This window comes from Achroia grisella, unplaced genomic scaffold, assembly GCF_030625045.1.
Source record: "Achroia grisella isolate CSIRO2021 unplaced genomic scaffold, CSIRO_AGI_Agris_v1 utg660, whole genome shotgun sequence".
NCBI classification, from domain to species: Eukaryota; Metazoa; Arthropoda; class Insecta; order Lepidoptera; family Pyralidae; genus Achroia; species Achroia grisella.
Window position 1 is genome coordinate 4,315,192 of NW_026712984.1, and position 21,958 is coordinate 4,337,149.

The 21,958-nt window shown below is 38.3% G+C and overlaps 1 protein-coding gene across 1 annotated transcript in view; it reads left to right on the forward strand.

Annotated features, from left to right (window-relative positions):
• Positions 1–21,420, forward strand: part of LOC131849784 (uncharacterized) — an 87,785-nt gene extending 66,365 nt beyond the window's left edge. The window contains exons 2-17 of the mRNA XM_059199903.1: positions 6,350–6,503; positions 7,107–7,397; positions 7,656–7,848; positions 8,249–8,339; positions 9,064–9,192; positions 10,282–10,560; positions 10,963–11,095; positions 11,596–11,703; positions 12,157–12,351; positions 12,726–12,854; positions 14,952–15,141; positions 16,120–16,253; positions 17,182–17,287; positions 17,785–17,906; positions 19,109–19,340; positions 20,309–21,420. Coding sequence (XP_059055886.1) covers positions 6,448–6,503; positions 7,107–7,397; positions 7,656–7,848; positions 8,249–8,339; positions 9,064–9,192; positions 10,282–10,560; positions 10,963–11,095; positions 11,596–11,703; positions 12,157–12,351; positions 12,726–12,854; positions 14,952–15,141; positions 16,120–16,253; positions 17,182–17,287; positions 17,785–17,906; positions 19,109–19,340; positions 20,309–20,437 — 2,517 coding nt within the window. The 5' untranslated portion in view covers positions 6,350–6,447 and the 3' untranslated portion in view covers positions 20,438–21,420. The remainder of the gene's footprint in view (positions 1–6,349; positions 6,504–7,106; positions 7,398–7,655; positions 7,849–8,248; positions 8,340–9,063; positions 9,193–10,281; positions 10,561–10,962; positions 11,096–11,595; positions 11,704–12,156; positions 12,352–12,725; positions 12,855–14,951; positions 15,142–16,119; positions 16,254–17,181; positions 17,288–17,784; positions 17,907–19,108; positions 19,341–20,308) is intronic.
• The last annotated feature ends 538 nt before the right edge of the window (positions 21,421–21,958 follow it).

Here is a 21,958-nt window from a genome sequence, read left to right on the forward strand (position 1 = left end):
ATAACTTGCTGTTCCTGAGTATCGTATAGAAAAAGTCAATTGGTCGTTTTTGATAATAGGTATAGAAATTTTCAACAATATACCGAAGGATACACTGGAATTACCTTTAAATAAATTTAAAATATCTGTTCCATTGACGGCCTCGGTGGTCCAGCGGTTTAGCACAACGCCTTACTTCTGATGGTCGCGGGTTCGATTCCTCGCAAGTTACAAACATTTTTATTCATGAGTATGGTTGTTTGTATCGGTCTGGGTGTTTTCTATATATATTATGTGGGTATTTACAAAAAAAAAATATCTATATATTTTTTTCAGTTATCTATAACATAAGCTTTAGCTACCTTAATTTGGGTCTAGATGGCGCTGTGTGAATTGTTCTGAGACAAAAAACAAAATTTAATAAAAACAATATATGTCAGAAACATGCATTTTTGTGTATGTTAGTATATAGAAAAAATGCTTAAACCCGACAAATCAATCCAAGACATTGGATATAAAAGTGAATTTTACAGAGTAGTTTATATTTTCCGTCCTATTTAATAAGTGGTTAATGTTAATTTTATAAAATAACAACTATTTCCTGTTAATGTAAGATGTTACAATTTTACACATGAAACGTTATTAAGTTCATAAACAAATTATTATTTACATTAATTTCACGGCTACTTCATTTTATTACTAACTGTTACTTACGGCTACGTCCGCGTACAATTTAACTTTATTTTTAAATAAATATAATTAATAAAAAAGTAGGTTAAGTTACTCCTTATAACCCCAACAAAAGCGGTCAAGCCGTTTTAGAGATTAGCAAGAACAATGAGACAGACAGAAATATATATTTTTTTTTATATACGTTTCGTATGTACTTATACATTTAGTGAAAAGCTGTTAATTTTAAATTACAAATAGACACTCCAATTTTGTTTATTTGTATATACGAGCATTACCGTAAGATCTCGTTAATGTTAGCAAGCTGTAATTTTAATGTGTATTTAAGAATCTCAATTGAGTTTCTTGCCAGTTCTTCTCAATTGGATCTGTATACTGAACTGGACGGTAGGGAAAAAATTATAATCTAAAAAATTTGACGTTCATATGCGACTAAAATGTCCTACATGGATAAATGATTTTTTAATTTGAATTTGTATACTGCAGTAATGATATATATAATGCAGTATTCCAACCGACTTTGAAAAGTAGAGTTCTTATATCAACTTAAATTCCTTATATATACCATACTCTATACTAGATGGTTACCAGGAGGAACCGCGTGGAGGTCAACCTGACATGGTACATTGCTAGCAAAGGAGTTCTTAAACCATTCAACAATCCCCTCCCACCCTAAATAATGATGTTTAATTAGTACGTTATAACGACTATCATGGTATGAACATGTAATGCGTAGGAATGAGGATAATATTTTAAGAAAGGAAGAACATATGAATGTGGATGGTTATAAGGGCAGAGGAAGGCCGACAAAGAGATGGATGGACTGTGTGAAAGATGAAATGGTAAGAATGGAAATAACGCGATGACTGCGAACAGGGAAACTGTATTGCTCACCTGATGGTAAGTGATTACCTGATGAGCATACGCAACACCAGGAGAATTGCAAGTGCCTTGTCGGCCTTTTAATAAGGTATAAGCTCTTTCCTTCAAGGTTTCAATATCATATCGGAAATACCATTGCTAGGTAATCCCATAATGTGATTTTGTGGCAAAAAATATAAATTCCAATGCAGTCGAAGTGGGAGCTAGAGGTATACCAGAAAAATCTCTCTACAATCTTTTAAAAGATCTCGGCCTGTCTAGAACTGCAGTAAGTTCCATACTAGAACGTGTATCTAAAGCTGCACTAGCAGGCTCCTACCAGATTTATCTGGACAGGGAGAGAAACACGAGTGGTGTAGGGGAGTGTGGACATACGTCGGCAAAGGGGTCCCTTAAACCTACAGTCAGGTCAGGTCCTAACTCACTTTCACTAAGATAGGACGCCCGTGGTCTAGCGGTACCGAGGAATCGAACCCATGACCATCGGAAGCAAAGCGGTGTGCTAAAACACATGCAAACATAATGGAATGGAAGCGAAAAACATATTACGCCGACCCCAAATAAATGGAATAAGGAAGAAGCAGATGATGAATTAGTACGTTATAAATACGATACATTATCTACTGGCGAAGAGATAACAAATTAACATGCATATTATAATGCATGTTGGGAAATTATTAGTAGTATTCACATTATCACTAATTGCATATAAATCATTCAGTACAATAAATCATGGAAATGATAACCAAGATGGACTCACGTCATGTACAAACTACGGACGAATGGTCCAGTAAGATAAAGAAGACATTTAAGGACCGTCCACATCACGTGTATTTTTAGTACCTACAGAGAATCTTAAAATTTTTAGAATATTGTCTTTAAATAAAGGTATAAAGCATGATCTTATTTTATTCTGAAATTAAGGACCATGATAGAAATGTCTAAACAGAAAGGTTGCAGATTGTTTTTGATTGGCATAAAATAAGTCTCACGTGATTAATGGATACAAAGATTATTGTTATAAGGGGGTAAATAGTATACAAAGATTATTGTTATGACGTCCTCGGTTGTCTAGCGGGTTAGCACACCGTTCGCAGGTTCGATTCCTTGCAAGGTACAAAAATTTGTATCCTTGAGTATGATTGTTTGTATCGGTCTGGGTGTTTTATATGCATATTATGTATGTATTTACAAAAAAAATCTATGTATTTATATCAGTTGTCTAGTGCCCATAACACAAGCTCTGCTTACCGTGGGACTAGATGGCGCTGTTAATTGTCTAGGGTTATTTATTTATTATTTGAATTTAAATCACACCAATGAACCGATTTTAATGAAGTGGCCCCTTATATCCATAACGTTCATGAGGTGAACGGGGCGCGGTGCCCGAAAATGAAATAAATGTTTATCAAGGCGTCGCGTCGCCTTGTATGTATGATCATGATATGGTTATTTGTTCACGTTACTAATAATCCCCCTACCCCCTTCCACTTGTTTTTTAGTAATGATAATGGAATTGTGCACCCGTCTGCGCTAACGGTTTACGCTGGTCGGACACCAGGGTAGGATGATAGGATGAGCATGAAGTCAGACTAATTCACCAACGATTTATCACGATGGTTTCCAGAGGGAACAGCAGGCAGGTCAACCGGACAGGGTACAGTGTTAGCAATGGGGTCATCAGTCCATATTACTATCAATTCTCTTTAATCATGTAGGTTGAAGAGAATTGATAATTAACGTTAAAATTAGTGTTTATATTGTAAAACTTTATTTTCGGCTAGAAAGGACTTGTATCCAGAGCCGTGACACTTTAATAAAAAAAAATAGAGAAAGAGTGCAGATTGCTATTATTTTTTTCTATATATCTGGTAAAATTTTAATATTCCTTTTTTGACATTAATGCGTGGCTTGGAAAAATACAATTGTACAAAATTCAAATACCCATTAACTTGCAATCGTAACTTAATACAGTATATACTCTATTATCAGTGTTAATGCTTACACTGGGTATCAGATATAATTAACTATTATGTTATGACATTCTACGTATGATGAATGAGCTATTATTGTGTGAATTGTAATTGAAATTGTAATGTAATAAGTGGTTATTAAATTGAGTAAATAATGATAATATTTCGCGACAATTCACACAGCGCCATCTAGTCTCAAGTTAAGCAGAGCTTGAGTACTAAGCAACTGATTCAATATTTAAGTTTCTTTTTTGTAAATACATACATAATACACATAGCACACAAGCAATCATGAATAAAAATTGTTTTAGGTTGTATATGATGTATGTATTTATAAAAAAAAAACTAAGTATTTATGTCAGTTATCAAGTAGGTACCCATAACACAAGCTCTGCTTACCGTGGGACTAGATGGCGCTGTGTTAATTATCCAGGGTTATTTATTTATAATAACGATCAAGGACGAAATTTCAACATATTTGTTAATTTTGATTTGTCTAGTTTAAGATAACCGAATACACGTACGATGTGTGCAATCATAGCCTTGTTACTGTTAGTGTATGTGCATAGAGAAGTCTAGAAAGTCTAGACGCGGGAAAATGAAAGTGCTCCTAGCGTTTTTCTTTATAACCTGACTTGATATCTGATTGTATGCAATTATGTGACTTTAATGCAGTCCACAATAGAAATAGAAATAATTTTTATTCAAATAAACTTTTGCATAGTCATATTTATTTATTTATTCTACCACTCATTCGGAACGCAGATTCATCGCAAGAGGCATGAGCAAGAATCTTGTTTGTTGGTCTTTTGTATAAATGTAATTTTTAATATATTGTAATTGTAATTACACAATAACAAGTAAGAGGAATGCCATAATCAACATAGAAATCGCTACGCATTCATTCTTAGTGCAATCAGATAATATTGTCAGCGCTGTCGATTTAAATATTTTTCTACAAAAACATTATTATAATTTACAAACCCTTCAATTTTACAATAAGCATTTTTACAGAGAAAGTGTTTTATTAGACATTTGAATCTTTTTTTCAGGAAGATTTAGAACATGACTTGGTACATTATATGCAATTAGTCCACAATCCCCTCCTCTTTCCCTAATTAAACATTATTATTGTAATACATAGGTTCCAATTACATTTAAACTAAATCGGCAAATTAAAAAATGGAACTGTTCATATTTATGGACGATGGTTGCCACATGTGGGTCGTTAGCTTGTTTGCCAGTCATAAAATAATAATGAATATAATTAGTGCGTACTTAATTAGTGAATTTTATGCGTATCTACCAACTTCTCTATATACCAGAGTGAAACGGCCTCATAACCAAGGTGTAGATATGCGAGTATACCACATTATATGACGGTTTCGGTGGTTTAACGGTTTAGCACGTCGCTTTACTTCAAATGGTCGCAGGTTCGATTCCTCGCACGGTGCAAACATTTGTATTCATAAGTATGATTGTTTGTGACTGTCTGGATGTTTTCTATGTATCAAAGGATGATAAGATGAACATTCGGTCAGGTCAGTTAGCACATTATGACAAGAATTTATCACGATGGTTTCCAGGGGGAACTGCGTGGAGGTCAACCTGACATGGTATATTGCTAGCAATAAGATCATCAGTCCACATTACTAACAATCCCCTTTCCCCCAGTGGGTAATATTAGATTATTATTTTTTATCTTCTTAAATCTTTGTGTTTGCACTTGAGTTCTGGTTTATCAGAACCTTCTTTACCATTCTATTCATGTAAGAAAAAGTAAATAGTGTATATGTAGGTTCCCATAAACATAATTATCTATGATCTACTCATTGTTTTGCCATAAACTTCAAGACTCATAATATTTTTTTGTAAACATTACAACACTGAGCGAAAGTGTACGGAAGCATGTTGATATTGTATAACTGCCAGGCACCGGATGAGAAACAAGTCGGTGTCAAAATTTGTATCTTCATAATGTAGGTCTTATTACACACATCATCATACTCGTGAACGAGTGCTGCTTGTAGGGACTGGTCTGCTCTTATCACTACGACTGATTTAATCTTATTGCATGATTATATTTACATCGACTTGTAAATGTAAACTTACAAGGATTATTTAAAAGAGCAACACATTCTTTTGAGACAGCTTTCCGAACGAGTGGTAGTTAAAAAACAAATTGTTATGACTATTCAAAAAAAGCCCAAAAAAACTCAAAAAACTCTACTCTCACTATTTTCAAATACCACATGGTTGTTAGCTCTTTTCTTGAAGGTTTCAATATCGTATCGGAAATAATTGCTGGAAGGTGAACAATGTGGTTTAAATAAGAATGAATGCAGCAAGCATCATCATATACCCTTTAATTATATTCATCATGATTATTAACCTACTGCAGTCTACTGCTGGACATCCTAAGGCAGTTTTTTTAATTCGTGATAATGGAATGGTGCTCCCGCCTGCGCTAATGGTTTACGCTGGCGGGGCACCAGTGAAAGACGATAAGATAAGCATGAGGTTCTCACGGCATTTAGCCCATCGTGAACTTATAATGATGGTTTCCAAGGGAACCACGTGGAGGTCAACCTTATATAGTACATTGCTAGCAATGTGTTCATTAATCCACATTACTTGGGGTACTCAGAGCACAGGTTGGGGCCTCAGAGCTAGCTCCTTTGCCTCAGCATCAACTCAGAGGCAACAACCCCTGGGGCACTGGATTTAAGGCCTTTGGGCTTAAAATAAACTTAGCTAAACTAAACTAGTGCTATATTTGGGAATTGTTTTTTAATATTGTATTAATATTATATTCCTTATTACAGATTGGTTTCGGATGGCCTAACCGGAGTGTGTAGCGGCGCTGGTGGTGATCGAATGATGAGCGGGGTCGGCGACGACTCCAGCCCCCGGCACCGCCGATATGGCAGCGCTCTCCTGTTATCAACCGTGTCGATCGCACCTCGCGCAGCCCGCTAGGTAAGTTTATTTGTTTACAAGACACAAGTTAGGCTGCTGATATACAGTCGGTTGCCCGATTATGTCACCCATCTCCAAATAGTCTTACCGGTTTACGTATCCATCCAATGCGTCAAACGAAGTCCATTGAAACGTTAGTTGTATTCTAGCAACCTGACGATTAACCTACTGTATATTAGCAGGTTATATTAGGCATGCACGTCAGCTTTAAAAATATAAAGATTATGATTAGGATTCTGAGGATTAAGGTGTCTTCTTAAAAAGAATTATTCAAGTCGAATTTTTCGATTCAATCAAACAGACTTAACATGATAGTATGTATAGACGTCAACTTCTATAATCGCCAAGGTAGACTTTATGAAAGATCGTCTGTACCTATGTACTTTAGTCTCATATGTCAGCCGCCAAGATGATTGCTTTTGGTTTTGTTTCGATTTTAGGGTGAGATTAGGCAATTAAATTACAAGATAAACGGCATGATATCTTAGTCCTCCAACGACGGAATGGCAACTCATGATTGTGATCATTTGATGTCTACGTGGTTACCGCTTACAAGCAGGTGGAACGTTAGCTTATTTGCAATTCCAATTACTAAAATTCTAGGTGCCTGGACGAGGACGATTGTCGACAAACATCTGCAACCCTATCGCTCCGGCGCCAACAATTCATCGAACGATGCCACGAGGCCCGGGGTGTGCGTCACCGAGACGTCATCCCTGAAGTGTCAGTGAAGAAGACGAGGGAGGAACTCGCCAAGCATGCGTCACAAACCTTGCCGCTGAACCGCCGGCTCAACGTCGAGTCTGGTTGGTCGAAGGTCGAAGAGGTCCGCAAGAAATTTGAAGGGGCGGCCGCGTCTGCTTCGTTCTCCAGATCTTTTGAATCACCACCCAGGTAACTGTTACATACACGTATGGTTGGTCAAAGGTCGAAGAATATATGACAAAAGGGAATTGCAATAATAATAGCTAAAAATATATATCAATATGTATTTAATGCGCGAGTGTGTGCACACACACACCCAAACTATGTGTTTGCGTGTGTGTGGATTCACCCAGTCGAAAGTTCAGAAGTATCAAACACAAAAGAAATACAGTCCAATCGAGAACCTCCTCCTTCTTTGAAGTCTGTTAAAAATGTTAATCATTGCAGACGGCGCCTGGCCGATTCACTGTTCGCAAGCTTCAAGCTACCTCGCAAGAAGGACGGCATGTCTGCACCTCGCTCGCTTCCACCTCAACATCAGCAGAAACGAAAGTCCGCCGTGGAGCTGCTAGCAGAGACCAAAGCCTTTTACGTTAAGTCTGAAACTGTGTTGGATCGGAAGCAAGAATTGCCTTTGAGGGTAGGTATAGAAAACAAGTACTATATTTCACACGTACAAATATTGGAATGCAAGAATCGAAGTCGCTACTATCGGGCGTAAAACCGAGTGGCAAACCGCTACAGTAGAATAAATAATAATTTATTCAAATAAATTTAAATTTAAGCATTTTTAAATACTCATAGTTAAGTTTTTTTTTATCTACCGCTCATTCGGAAAGCTGTCCCGTCACAAGAAGAACGAGAAAGACTTTCGTGTTGCTCTTTTAAATTGTAACATATTCACTTATATCTTTGTAGAAGTGTATGAATACAAACTATAGGTAAATTGGCACTAATTTGAACTAATAAGGCTGTCAAATATTACATTTGATCTATAAAAAATAATAAACAATAATGTATTATATTTGATTTGTCTTCAGATGAGCAGTGGACTGGGTCAGGCTATAGCCGCGGGCGGCTGTCATCTGGTCAGCTCGGGGACTCTCAACAATGATGCTTGCTGTAATCCATGTGAGTTTGGCAATATTGTTAAAAAAAAGGTTCTAAAATAAAGAATTTTATGGGATCGGATATAAAAAATTACAATAAGATACTGATTTACTGGAAGTACCTTTAAATAAATTCAAAACATCGGTTAAATTATATTTATTGAGCCAAACCTATTACTCATTAAACGATTACTTGAATGACAAATGTGCATAGCAATAGTTGTTCCTGCACGGTATTTTCATTTAATATTAGACATAAACACCTACATACGTACACAATATAAATAAACTGGCTATTAAAATATAAGAAATTCAGTTGAGTTTCTTGCCAGTTCTTCTCAATGGAACCTGTATACTGAAGAAAAAAAAATATAACATAAAATTTTTTGATGTATAAATTATATTACTGTAACGGAAACGGAAAACGGATCATCAAAACGGATTTTGATGAAACTTTGCGTGAAAGAGTAACAAACTTCCATCCATCCGTCTATGCATCTATACTCCAATCTTTCGCATTCATAATATTAACTAGATACTCGCCCCGACTTCGTACGAGTGTACATGTATTATATATATAAACCTTCCTCTTGAATCACTATCTATTAAAAAAACCGCTTCAAAATCCGTTGTGTAGTTTTAATGATTTAAGCATACATAGGGACGGACAGACAGAGACAGCGACTTTATTTTATACTATGTAATGATAAGATATAGTTTGTGTATGTACATGTACTAATTTGCAGACGCTACCACAAGGAGCATAAGTAGTACGCGACGGGCTGTGAGCGCTGGTGAAGGATTGCAGAACACGCTTCGACGACTGCTGGAACACGCCGATAGTAGAGAGAACGTCTACTCACCTGCTTATGTCTGTAAGTAATCACTTTACATCAGGGTTGCCTACCATACTTAGGCTCGTACGAAGAAATAAAAATCGCTTTAGGCTTTAGGCAGGTCTGGCAGGTACGGTAGACATCCCTGCTTTTCGTAATACCACGACTTCATAACAACTCCCTTTTCTCTTTGATGGGCAAAATTTGTTTCTAGTCGTTAGTGGATTTTTTAGTACGGATATATTAGTAACGGTGTTCTTAAACATTTTTTTTTTTTTGAAAATGCAAATTTATATATGTCAATCAATATGTTAATATATGATTTATTTATTTCTCCTCACAAACATGATGGCAACAATACATGTAGTATTTTTTATAGTAAAATACTTAAATTTATTATTTTAATCGATTTGCTGTGAGGAGCTGGTGTCTGAGATAGGCATAACCTGTAATACAGATCACCAGGCCCCCAACCGAAAATTGATATAAGTTAAACAAATTATGAACATATATAACAATTTTGATAATAAATTGTCGTATATTTTTGTGTGTATGTATACATGCATATGTGTGTATATATATGGTTTATATGTATGCTTGTTAATAATAGGTGACATAGCGCCATCTAGTCCCAAGCTAAGCAGAGCTTGTGTTATGGGTACTAGACACCTGATATAAATACATGGATACATTTTTTTTGTAAATAAATACATATTATACATAGAAAACACCCAGACCGATACAAACAATCATACTCATGAATACAAATGTTTGTGTTCGTGCGAGGAATCGAACCCACGACCATCGGGTAGTAAAGCGGTGTGCTAAGCCACTAGACCACACAGGCTGTCAAATAAATAAATGTTTTTCTTTCTTAAAATATCTTTAAATATCTCTATTCTAGAGTAAATTCTCAATATAATAGTTATTTTATGTAAAATTATTTTAGTGGGTTTTGACATCATCACCATAGGTTTTAAAACTTTATTGTGGTTTTTGATGTTCTGCTTAATGGGATCGCCTAAACATTGTTGCCAACACTGCACTAAGCTATATCCAAAATTTCTAAAAAAACTGATAATATACTAAAAAAAATGCTTACAAAATTATTTCCTTCATTTTTTCCAGCCCATAAAATCTATGCTGACACGAGACGCCTTAAAGATTCTTACCCGGAACGGGAACATCACCGGTCGCAACACAACTCTGGAACATACTCGGGAACGTTTTCCGGCACGTCATCCTCGGGAACGTCCGGCTCTAAAGCGCATAAGTCGGACCCTGATCATAGAGATAAAATGAACAGGCCGTTAAGCTTCGGAGACGCTCGGGTCTTCTTTCCTGAGTCCTTCATCATACCTCGACAGAGGCCAAGCGAAGTTGTTATCAAGAGTGCTTATTCTATACGTAAGTATGAACAGATATCGAGGTAGATTTTGTGAAAAATCGTTTAAGTTTATGAAGAACATGTATACATGCGACCATTATAGCTTATTATCAGTTGGATAGACAGATTGTCGGCAAATTCATTTATATAAGAAAAGAACCTGGTGCTTATTTTTACAATTTATACAATCATATTGTAAAATATCTAATAATAACAGTCTTACTAGTATTATAAACGCGGAAGTTTATGAGCGTGGATTAATGGATGTATATTTGTTAATTTTTTACACAAAAACTAACAATGTTAATGAAACGTTACAATAATGTATATTATACATCAGAATAATAATTTCACACGGGGAACCTGCTTCTACAGTTAGTAGTAAGTAAAAAAAATAACATATAAATTTATTTGGTATACAGCGAGTTCCCATTCGAGTCCCCAAAACATGGAGTTGCCTGAACCAGTGTTGAGTGGTGGTGGCTCCCCTGCTGAGCAACTTGGTGCTATCAGCCCGCCAGCGCAGTATGCTCACTCCGCGCCTAGATATACCAGGTAAATTATTATATAGTCTTTATTATAAATACCAAAGTTTGTAGTATGGAGGTTTGTTACTCTTTCACGCAAAAGCTACTTAATGGATTTTGATGAAACTTAACAGTAACGTAGCTTACACATCAGAATATAAGAATGTAAATTGGGCGATATATAATGATAAGTGTGATGCAGACGAAGTCACACAGGTCAGCTAGTATAGTAATAATTATAGTTTGAGGCCCGAGTCCCCACCAACATGCTATCCACCTTCATGAGGGAGGACTACTGCTCCAAGGGAGTGGTGTACCGGTGGTACCGTGGTAGATTGTCGTAGTAAGTGTGTTGACCACAAAGACAATATTATTATTTTATTTTATATGTATGTTAGTACGTACATATAATAATATATATATATATATATATATAGTAGTATGTAGATATAATATTGACAAATATTTTAGAACATTTTAGTCGCTTATGAACGTCAATTAGTAATGTTAATTGTATTTTTGTTTCAGATCAAACTCCCACTCCCAACCGAGCGTGCGCGAGGAAGATAGCTGCAATATCAACAGTCACAAGTCATTGCCAGATCTACACACACAGACGCGATGTTACCCTGAACAGTGAGTACATAAGTCTGGCCGTATGTTCTCATAATATTGTATTTTCAAGTAACCCTAATAAACCATATACCTTAGCCTTTTTAAAATTCTAATGACCTCCATGTGTAATATATAATAATATTATTTTTTAATATTAAAATATTGAATTGTTCACTTAATAAACTTAAATGATATGTTTTAAGAAGAAATCACTAGCAAATTGTTAATGAAACATAGTATGATTGATTGTATTTTATGTACAGGTTATTTTCATGTATATTGTAGATTTTTTTATAAAAAAATACACATTTTTAAAAAACATCTAAGTATAGTATCCATAACACAAGCTCTGCTTACCTTGAGACTAGATGGCGCTGTGTTAATTTTCCATCCATCTATATATATAGATTTATCTACAAACTTATATTGTTACAAGTTTATCAAAGTATTCCCGTTGGCATTTTCTTCTTGTAGCGTGAACACGGGCGAGATTCAAATGATAGGTTCCATGGGTCGTTCTCCGAGACGCCGGCGGCACTCGGGCCACCAGCGGACCGCCTCGTGCTCCTCCAAGGGCACCAGGTCCAACCACTCCTCTTTATTGTCCTCGTGCGAGGCCTTCTCTGAACACCCGTCGCCTGGGGACGACAATTATCACTCGTATAACAGGTAACACCGGAAACAATATATCTTATTTAATGTTAAAAGTTGTGTATGTGTATCCGTAGTAATATTATAAATGTGAAAGTAACTCTGTCTATCTGTCGCGCTTATACACGCCAAAAGTACTGAAGCCATTTAAATGAAATTTGGTACACAGATAGTCTAGAGTTCTTAACCCTGAGAAAGGATATAGGGTACTTTTTAATGATTTAAAAAAGATTGAAAGGAGAGATGTAAGGTTGTATGGAATATCCTCATTTTTAAAGCGAGAAACTATATTTTTAGACTGCGGAAAAGTCGCGGGCACAGCTAGTATATTTGTATATGTATTTATATTAGTATAATATATGTGTGTATATATGTTTAATGTTGTATAATAGCCGGTGCGGGTCGTCGTTCGCCCGCGACTCGGGCGGGTCCAGCGGACACTACACGCAGCGGAGCGCGCCGCCCGCACGCGCAGCCCCGCGCACCGACTCGGGCTCCTCCACGCAGCACGACCAGCCCAGGTGAGGAACTGAACTAGTTATATAGCAGTCCAGGGGCCAGTCGGGCGGGTCCAGCGACACTACACGCAGCGGAGCGCGCCGCCCGCACGCGCAGCCCCGCGCACCGACTCGGGCTCCTCCACGCAGCACGACCAGCCCAGGTGAGGAACTGAACTAGTTATATAGCAGTCCAGGGGCCAGTCGGGCGGGTCCAGCGACACTACACGCAGCGGAGCGCGCCGCCCGCACGCGCAGCCCCGCGCACCGACTCGGGCTCCTCCACGCAGCACGACCAGCCCAGGTGAGGAACTGAACTAGTTATATAGCAGTCCAGGGGCCAGTCGGGCGGGTCCAGCGACACTACACGCAGCGGAGCGCGCCGCCCGCACGCGCAGCCCCGCGCACCGACTCGGGCTCCTCCACGCAGCACGACCAGCCCAGGTGAGGAACTGAACTAGTTATATAGCAGTCCAGGGGCCAGTCGGGCGGGTCCAGCGACACTACACGCAGCGGAGCGCGCCGCCCGCACGCGCAGCCCCGCGCACCGACTCGGGCTCCTCCACGCAGCACGACCAGCCCAGGTGAGGAACTGAACTAGTTATATAGCAGTCCAGGGGCCAGTCGGGCGGGTCCAGCGACACTACACGCAGCGGAGCGCGCCGCCCGCACGCGCAGCCCCGCGCACCGACTCGGGCTCCTCCACGCAGCACGACCAGCCCAGGTGAGGAACTGAACTAGTTATATAGCAGTCCAGGGGCCAGTCGGGCGGGTCCAGCGACACTACACGCAGCGGAGCGCGCCGCCCGCACGCGCAGCCCCGCGCACCGACTCGGGCTCCTCCACGCAGCACGACCAGCCCAGGTGAGGAACTGAACTAGTTATATAGCAGTCCAGGGGCCAGTCGGGCGGGTCCAGCGACACTACACGCAGCGGAGCGCGCCGCCCGCACGCGCAGCCCCGCGCACCGACTCGGGCTCCTCCACGCAGCACGACCAGCCCAGGTGAGGAACTGAACTAGTTATATAGCAGTCCAGGGGCCAGTCGGGCGGGTCCAGCGACACTACACGCAGCGGAGCGCGCCGCCCGCACGCGCAGCCCCGCGCACCGACTCGGGCTCCTCCACGCAGCACGACCAGCCCAGGTGAGGAACTGAACTAGTTATATAGCAGTCCAGGGGCCAGTCGGGCGGGTCCAGCGACACTACACGCAGCGGAGCGCGCCGCCCGCACGCGCAGCCCCGCGCACCGACTCGGGCTCCTCCACGCAGCACGACCAGCCCAGGTGAGGAACTGAACTAGTTATATAGCAGTCCAGGGGCCAGTCGGGCGGGTCCAGCGACACTACACGCAGCGGAGCGCGCCGCCCGCACGCGCAGCCCCGCGCACCGACTCGGGCTCCTCCACGCAGCACGACCAGCCCAGGTGAGGAACTGAACTAGTTATATAGCAGTCCAGGGGCCAGTCGGGCGGGTCCAGCGACACTACACGCAGCGGAGCGCGCCGCCCGCACGCGCAGCCCCGCGCACCGACTCGGGCTCCTCCACGCAGCACGACCAGCCCAGGTGAGGAACTGAACTAGTTATACCGTTATACATAACAAGCAGTATCCGTTCACGAGTATGACGGATGCGCGAGCCATCATTGCACTCAACCATATCAGATGAATCACATTCACCCGGCCCACCACGCTGCTACAAGTTTAAACTTTATAGCGAGTTTTACTGTTACAAGTTACTCCACTACGTTACTTATATTATTTATAGTATAGCATAACGAGGGGGTTTGTGGGATTGTTACCCACTAAAAAAACACATGGTGTACCTACGAGCGTCATTGCCGAAGTCGCGAGGTCGCCTTAGCATTCTACCGCGACTCCGGCGACGTTGATCCATCCTGTAGTCGGTGTAGGGCCCTATCTCGCTGTTAGGACGACCCTTTCATTCATTTATCTATTCCATTTGCCCCTTGCTTTGTATCATAAGCGGATTAAACAAATTAATATAAATCCATGAATTAAATAAAATAATAACATCTAAGTCGAGTAACAACTACAGTTTTCATCCATTACAATATTTAAATTACAACATGTCAATAGTAAAATAAACTGTTGTGGTTGCAGCCGCTACGGCGTGTACTGCGGGGAGTGGGCGCGTGCGGGGGCGGGTGGGGCGGGTGGGGCGGCGGGGGCGGCGGGCGGCGCGGAGCTGGAGTGCGTGGTGTCGGCGCCGCCGCAGTTCCAGGACGGCGCGCCGCCCCCCCCGCTCGCGCCGCCCTACCCCGCGCACCCCGCCGTCGGCATACACTTCCAGGTGCGTTGTTATACTATTTGAAGTCTTTACCTAATAGAATAATAAACCATTTTAGGTTTCCACCTAATAGGAATATTAAACATTTTCGGCTACTACCTAACGTGAATACCAATTATTTTAGGCTTCGACCTTTTAGGAATAGAAATAGAAATAATCTTTATTCAATTAAACTTAATATAAGCACTTTTGAATAGTCAAGTTTTTTTATTCTACCGCTTATACGGAATGCAGATTCATCACAAGAAGAATAAGCAAGAACTTGTGTATTGCTCTTTTAAATAAATATTGATTTACTTATATTTAATTAACAACAAGGATTAGGCATGCGACAATCAACATAGAAACCGCTACGCACGCAATATCACCCGTTTTAGGCTTCTATCTAACAGGAGTATCAATCATTTTGGCTTTTACCCAACAGACATATCAGTCATTTTTGGCTACTGTCTAACGTCAATATCAATTATTTTAGGCTTCCATTTTTTAGGAATATCAATCACTTTAGGGTTCTACCTAACAGGAATATCAAAAATTTTAGGCTTCCACCTATTAGGAATATCAATTATTTTAGGCTTTTACTTAATAGAAATATCAACCATGTTCAACAATCTCACCTATTTCTACCATCAAAGCTTTGCAATCTTGCTTTGCGTTTCCGGTTCGGCTTTTGCCCGAGTGCTCATAACTTCGTAATTTTTTAATAACGTAAAGCCTATCAGTATGGAATGATGTACCTTTCAAACTGAAAGAATTTCTCAAATCAGTCAATGCTTCTCGAGTTAGTTTAGCAAATCTTTTTGAACTATAAATTAGGGTGAATAGAGTGACCACCAGGATATGCTATTGCAATTTTGTCAAAAGGAAATAGTCTAATCAGTGGCCGTAACCCGAACAGACCAGTCCCCTCATGTAGCAGCCGTTCACGAGTATCACGAATATATGGCTTATACACATATAAATATGAGCGTTTTTCCAAAGGCGAGCGCACCGCCGCCTCAGTTCCAGGACGAGCCGCCTATGTACGACTATGGAGACTACGAGTGCACATACAAGGCACCTTTGAAATGCCTCACAGTCGGCAGAAAGGAGTACAGCTCTAGAGATTACAACAGGTATGTTGAAGACGTATATAGTTACAATATTTTATGATTATAGCAACTGAGTCTTGAAACAAGAGATGCTTATTTGCGAATCTTGAATAACCCGTTAAAAATCCGATTCCCGTAATGAAACATAAGTCAATTAAAATTACAGTTCAATTAAATAGTCAACTAAATTATAATTATCTTGAAAATTAGAACAAAGTCATTTATACTAGATCCTTACAGTATATGTATATATATAAATAAAGTACATATACAAAAGTTACATATGTATGAGAGACGATATAATGAGAATGAACATAATATTTTAAGGAAGGGTAGTAATATGAAAAGCCAGAGGAAAACCTAAAATGAGTTGAAAGATAGATATATCATATTTCATACAGTCCATCAATCTATGGTAAGAAAGGGAGTAAATAACAAGACGACTGGAATCCCTGTTTGCAGTCATCTCGTTATTATTATTATGAATTGAAGAGAAAAACATTACGCCGAGCCCAAATAAATGGGATAAGAAATAAGCAGATGATGATATAATGAGAGAAGAACCTACATACTTAAATTTTAAGAATAAGACTTCTCGAAAAAGGTTCGATACACTAAAATAATGGAGCCCCAATAATATAATAGACAGAGGTCTATTTTATTAGCAAGAATCAAAAGGACTAAATCTGGATGTCTTATACATAGATATATATATAGCATGGTTCTTGACTAGAGTGCCCAATGGAAAAAGTACCATGTTTATTATATATGCTGTCATCATCTCTACTGAAAATTTAACAAATGTACAACCGATCTGATATCCACTATCTGAAATGATTTTAAAAAGTTTGACTACATTCCATTTAGAACTTTAGATCATTTAAAATTAGGGTTAAAATTTCCAAAATAATTTCTATTTGATATATTTAGACGGTATATATTTATATCACAGATACCACGAGCCCAGTACGGAGTTGATAAGTAAGCAGCCGCAGTACCAGGAAGTACGCATGCGGCCGCGCGGAGACGATACCCAGGAATACGTCAACACTACACAGGTAGGCCTCAGCCCCATTGCCTTCCTCCAAAAATCATTTTAGCCGACTTCAAGAAAGGAGGTCCTTAATTTATCTATAATTTATTTTATTGTTTTAAATGAAAAGGAAACCATGTTTATTTCTTTCAAAATCAATCAGGTCCCAATCTCCCAGGTTGTCTGTAAGAGATTGCTTTAAGCGATAAGGCCGCCTTTTGTTTGCATATCCTTCTTTTTTTTTATTTCCTTTTTGTAATTATTTGTTTCTTTTATGCACAATAAAGAGTTTTATTATTATTATTATTATTATTATTATCAATTGCTACTTCATTACTCTGTGATTTATAAAATGATTAGAAAAAAAGCTTTCATTTGCTTCCGATTTGTCCTCTTTGTCTTAAGACGAAGGTTTACTACCAAGATGTATTGTGATATACATCAGAATAACATAGGCTATAATTTAAACCTAGTCAGCTAATATGATTATATTTAAAATATTTATATATTTATTTTATACAGATAATATGTCCACCGGAAGAGGTGACGTCACCACTGGGAACGTTCAAAAGGCAACGTTGCCTGCGTTATAAACAACGACGACCCAGGCCCATACTGCGTTCTAAATCCGATATCTCTGATAGGTGAGTTTTATTATACTTTCTTCTTCAACATGTTTTTTATTATTTATTTTTGTTGTTGATACATTTTTCAATATGCTTGTACGATAATACAGCTACATATCACACTTAATCTTCATATTCATTCATTCATTCATAATTTAAGAGCTGTGCTCTTGTCGGTGGAGCTCCCGCCACCTTCCACGATCTTCTATCAGTCCTTTTAGCTGTTGATAAGACACAACTCCAACTTTTTCTTTAACTTGCTTGATGTAGCTGTGTCTCGGTCTTCCCCTTCCTCTCTTTCCATCTATTTTTCATTCAATAATATTGTTAATTAGTTCGTCGTGTCGTCGTATCAAGTGCCCCAACATTTTTATAGATATTATTACATAGTATAAAAAGAATTCGTTTCAGCTCCCGGTTCGCTTAGATCTTTTAAAGTACGCAACGGATTTTAATGCAGTTTTAGCAATAGATGTGAGTGAGAGTGATTTAAGAGGAATGTTTATATGTATAATACATGTACACCCGTGCGAAGCGGGTAGGTAATACAAAATAACTTGCAAATTTTGTAAAATAGAGTTTAATAGTTTGAAAGGGTCTGCCCAGTCCAGCATATGGTATCTGCACCAATTTTATCCTGTTTTCGTAGTTTTTTCTATAGAACAACTACACGGTTTGTTTCATGTCATCCCATGTAGTAATAATATTAATATCTCTGCAAAATACACACAACACCATCTATTCCCAAGCAAAGCAGAGCTTGTGTTATGCGTACTAGACTACTGATAGAATATATATATCTATAAGTAGGCTAGTATACATACAAAATAATTGCATATACTCATGCAACAACATACAAATGTTTGTACCGTGCGATGAATCGAACCCGCGACCATCGGAAGTAAAGCAATGTGTTATTCACTAGACCACTGAGGCCCAGAGAGTAATCAGAGTGATATCAAAATGTTCTTGTTATCCCCCAAAATTTTTTTTTCAGTACCTATGGAAGATTTCAAATTCAAAAATCATTTATTAATGTTGGCCATTTTAGCCGCTTATGAACATCAAATATTTTATTTATAATTGTTTCCCTACCGTCTTATCTCTATGAAATTCAATATGTACATGACTCTCCATAGCTTCTTATAATAAATTGTTTTAGAATATTTGTGATATTAGAAACCGTAAATAACGCGAAATACGTTGGCAAACTCTTATAGATACAGGAGAACGGACGGTCGTAGTCCAGCTTCAGCTCCATGCGAAGGCGAGGACTCTCCTGACAGTCCGTCAGAGGAGTCTACGCGACTGCAGCATTTCTTCGAACGTCTTGGACTCGACGCGAGACAATACGACGCACTCATGAGGGACGCAGCCTCGGAGAGTCCAGTGTTCTTCTCGTCAGCGTCCACAGTGGACTCTAATCAGTTGGCCGCAGCGGCGGATTACACGGTAATCATCATCATCATCATCATCGCAGCCCGGAAGACGTCCACTGCTGGACATAGGCCTCCCCCAAAGATCTCCACGACGATCGGTCCTGTGCTGTTCGCATCCAGCGATCTTGACCTGATCGTCGGTCCACCTTGCTGGAGGCTTTCCCACGCTGCGTCTTCCGGTCCGTGGTCGCCACTCGAGGACTTTACTTACTTAATATTAGTAACATATTACACGGTAATATTTTACTAATATTATAAATGTGAAAGTTTGTGAGTCTGGATAGATGGATGGATGGACCAAATTATTTTACCTAAGTACTTTCAGTATTAAGTCTGAGACAATTTTTTTCTCAAATTATTCAGAGACACATTGAAATATGCACACAACATTTCATTCAAATCAGTCTAGCCGATTAGTACAAGTTAGGTTAATAATACACAAACAAAACAATTACATATCTTATTACTATTATATGCGAAGTTTGTGAGTCTGGATAGATGGATGTTTTTTAATCTTTCACGCAAAAACTACTGAATGCATTTTGATGGAACATTACAGTAATATAGCTCATATATCAGAATAACTAACAAACTATAATTTAAAATATATGTAGTAGTAATATACAAACTTTAAAACCATGCGCTAAATATAACATACCAGCTCTTATACGCGAATTCGTCTGCTTTTTTTTTATAAAGGGTAGCCTATAACTATATCTGTGCTCGATGTACTATTGACCTTCAGGAAAATAAATATTAAACTCTTAGGATATTACTTACTTAACAGCTCATAAATATACCTGAATACTGTTTTCTAAATACATACAATATACACTGAAAAGGTCAATGCAAATAATCTTATTCATGAATACAAATGTTTGTGCCGTGCGAGAATCGAGTTGCGACCAACGCAAGTAAGGCAGTGTGCTAAACCTGTACATGACCTTTGGCGTATATTTATGATTCTATTTTTTTTTTCAGGTACAAGGGCCAGCCGTACAGAAACAAATTTACAGAAACACAGAGCCCCCTAGTGTGGTGGAGAGAAACGCGCGCATTATAAAATGGCTCTGCCAATGTCGAAAGACACAGATGCAACAGCCACAATGAAACTATTATGAATATAAGTAACCCCGTTTAGTATTCATGTAGCATAGACTAAAAAAAGATTAAAATTCAAAGATGTTTCGTGTTACGTTATAAAAATATAATTTATTTCTAATCGTTCTATTTTCAAATTGTTATGTAAGTACTAGGTGCGTTTCTTTATACGAATAGTATAGTTACTTGTTCTGTGCTTTATTGAGAAATTGAAAAAGAAAAATATACGAGGGAAATTAAGCCAATTAATTTTGGCGCGTTTCGTACTTGAGGCTCAAATACTTATAATTCAAAATTGCTATTTAAATTGGCAATAAGGATGAAAAGGTAAAATATGGTTACGATTGAAACTTGCTTCGAATTTAAATTAAGATCTGCTAACTGTACTTTAATGTACGATTTTCTTCGTTATCTGTGACGGCTATAAAATTTAACACAGATGTGAAGAGTATATATTAAGAAAGTAGGTATTCTCATTAATAATAACGAAACATTTAAAATTCGAACTGGTTAGTATATTTAGAAAGAATATTTAGAAATGTTATAATACTTCTGTTGAACAGAAAATGTGTTCAGATGGCTGGCAGAGACATAGAGTATCTTCAATCATAGAGTACTCAAGTTGCTTTCTTAATTGAATATAATGAGTATGTTAAATAATTTGGTCTTTAAAATTATATTACCTAAAGGCAAGGCCATCGACTGCTGGTAATGCGATACTAGTTCATTAGGTAGTTTAAAGATTAATAAATAAATATATAAGCTAATGAAGTATAAACGTTGGAGCAAGTGAGTGTATTTAGATAAATTCTTAACATTATCTTGTTCTTGGGTGTTTGTAACTGAAAAAAACCCTGAAATTCAACGACCCAACAATAACAGGACCACAATGTATGTACCTAAGCACAGATAACACTATACATAGATATATAATACCTATAGATGTTTCATTTAGTCGTCATTTTGTTTTTACGTGACGGCACTCAAACTAAAATAATATTAAGCATATTCAATGGCTGTATGGGCGCAGTTCCCTTTGCCTATCCTTTAAAGGATAAACAGAACTAAAAAATGATATTAGTGCTTCATGAATGTTACAATAAAAGCTGTACGGTCTAAGGATATTTGCCTGTTCCATCATTAAAAAGGAGATGGACGAATGTGGGGAAAAAAAGAATGTTATAAACAACAGCACTCTTTTTCTGTTTATTCGTACAAAATTGTATTTTTGTGGATATAACATCAATACTGAAAATTTAAATAATATATCTATATCTATGTAATAACTATGTACAACTTACGAGCTTAGTCATTTAAGCCGAAAACATATTATTTTGATAAATAAAATAAATATCCCTAAGTGTATTCTATGAAACTGTTGTTATAGTCTCTGACAACTATATTTTTTTCTGATATTAACTAAAGCGAAGCGCAAATATATGTATTAGGACTATGTATGTTTTTATTCAAGATTGTTACTTATCATTTTATTAAATAGAAAATGGAAACGGAGTTTACAGAGTAATATAT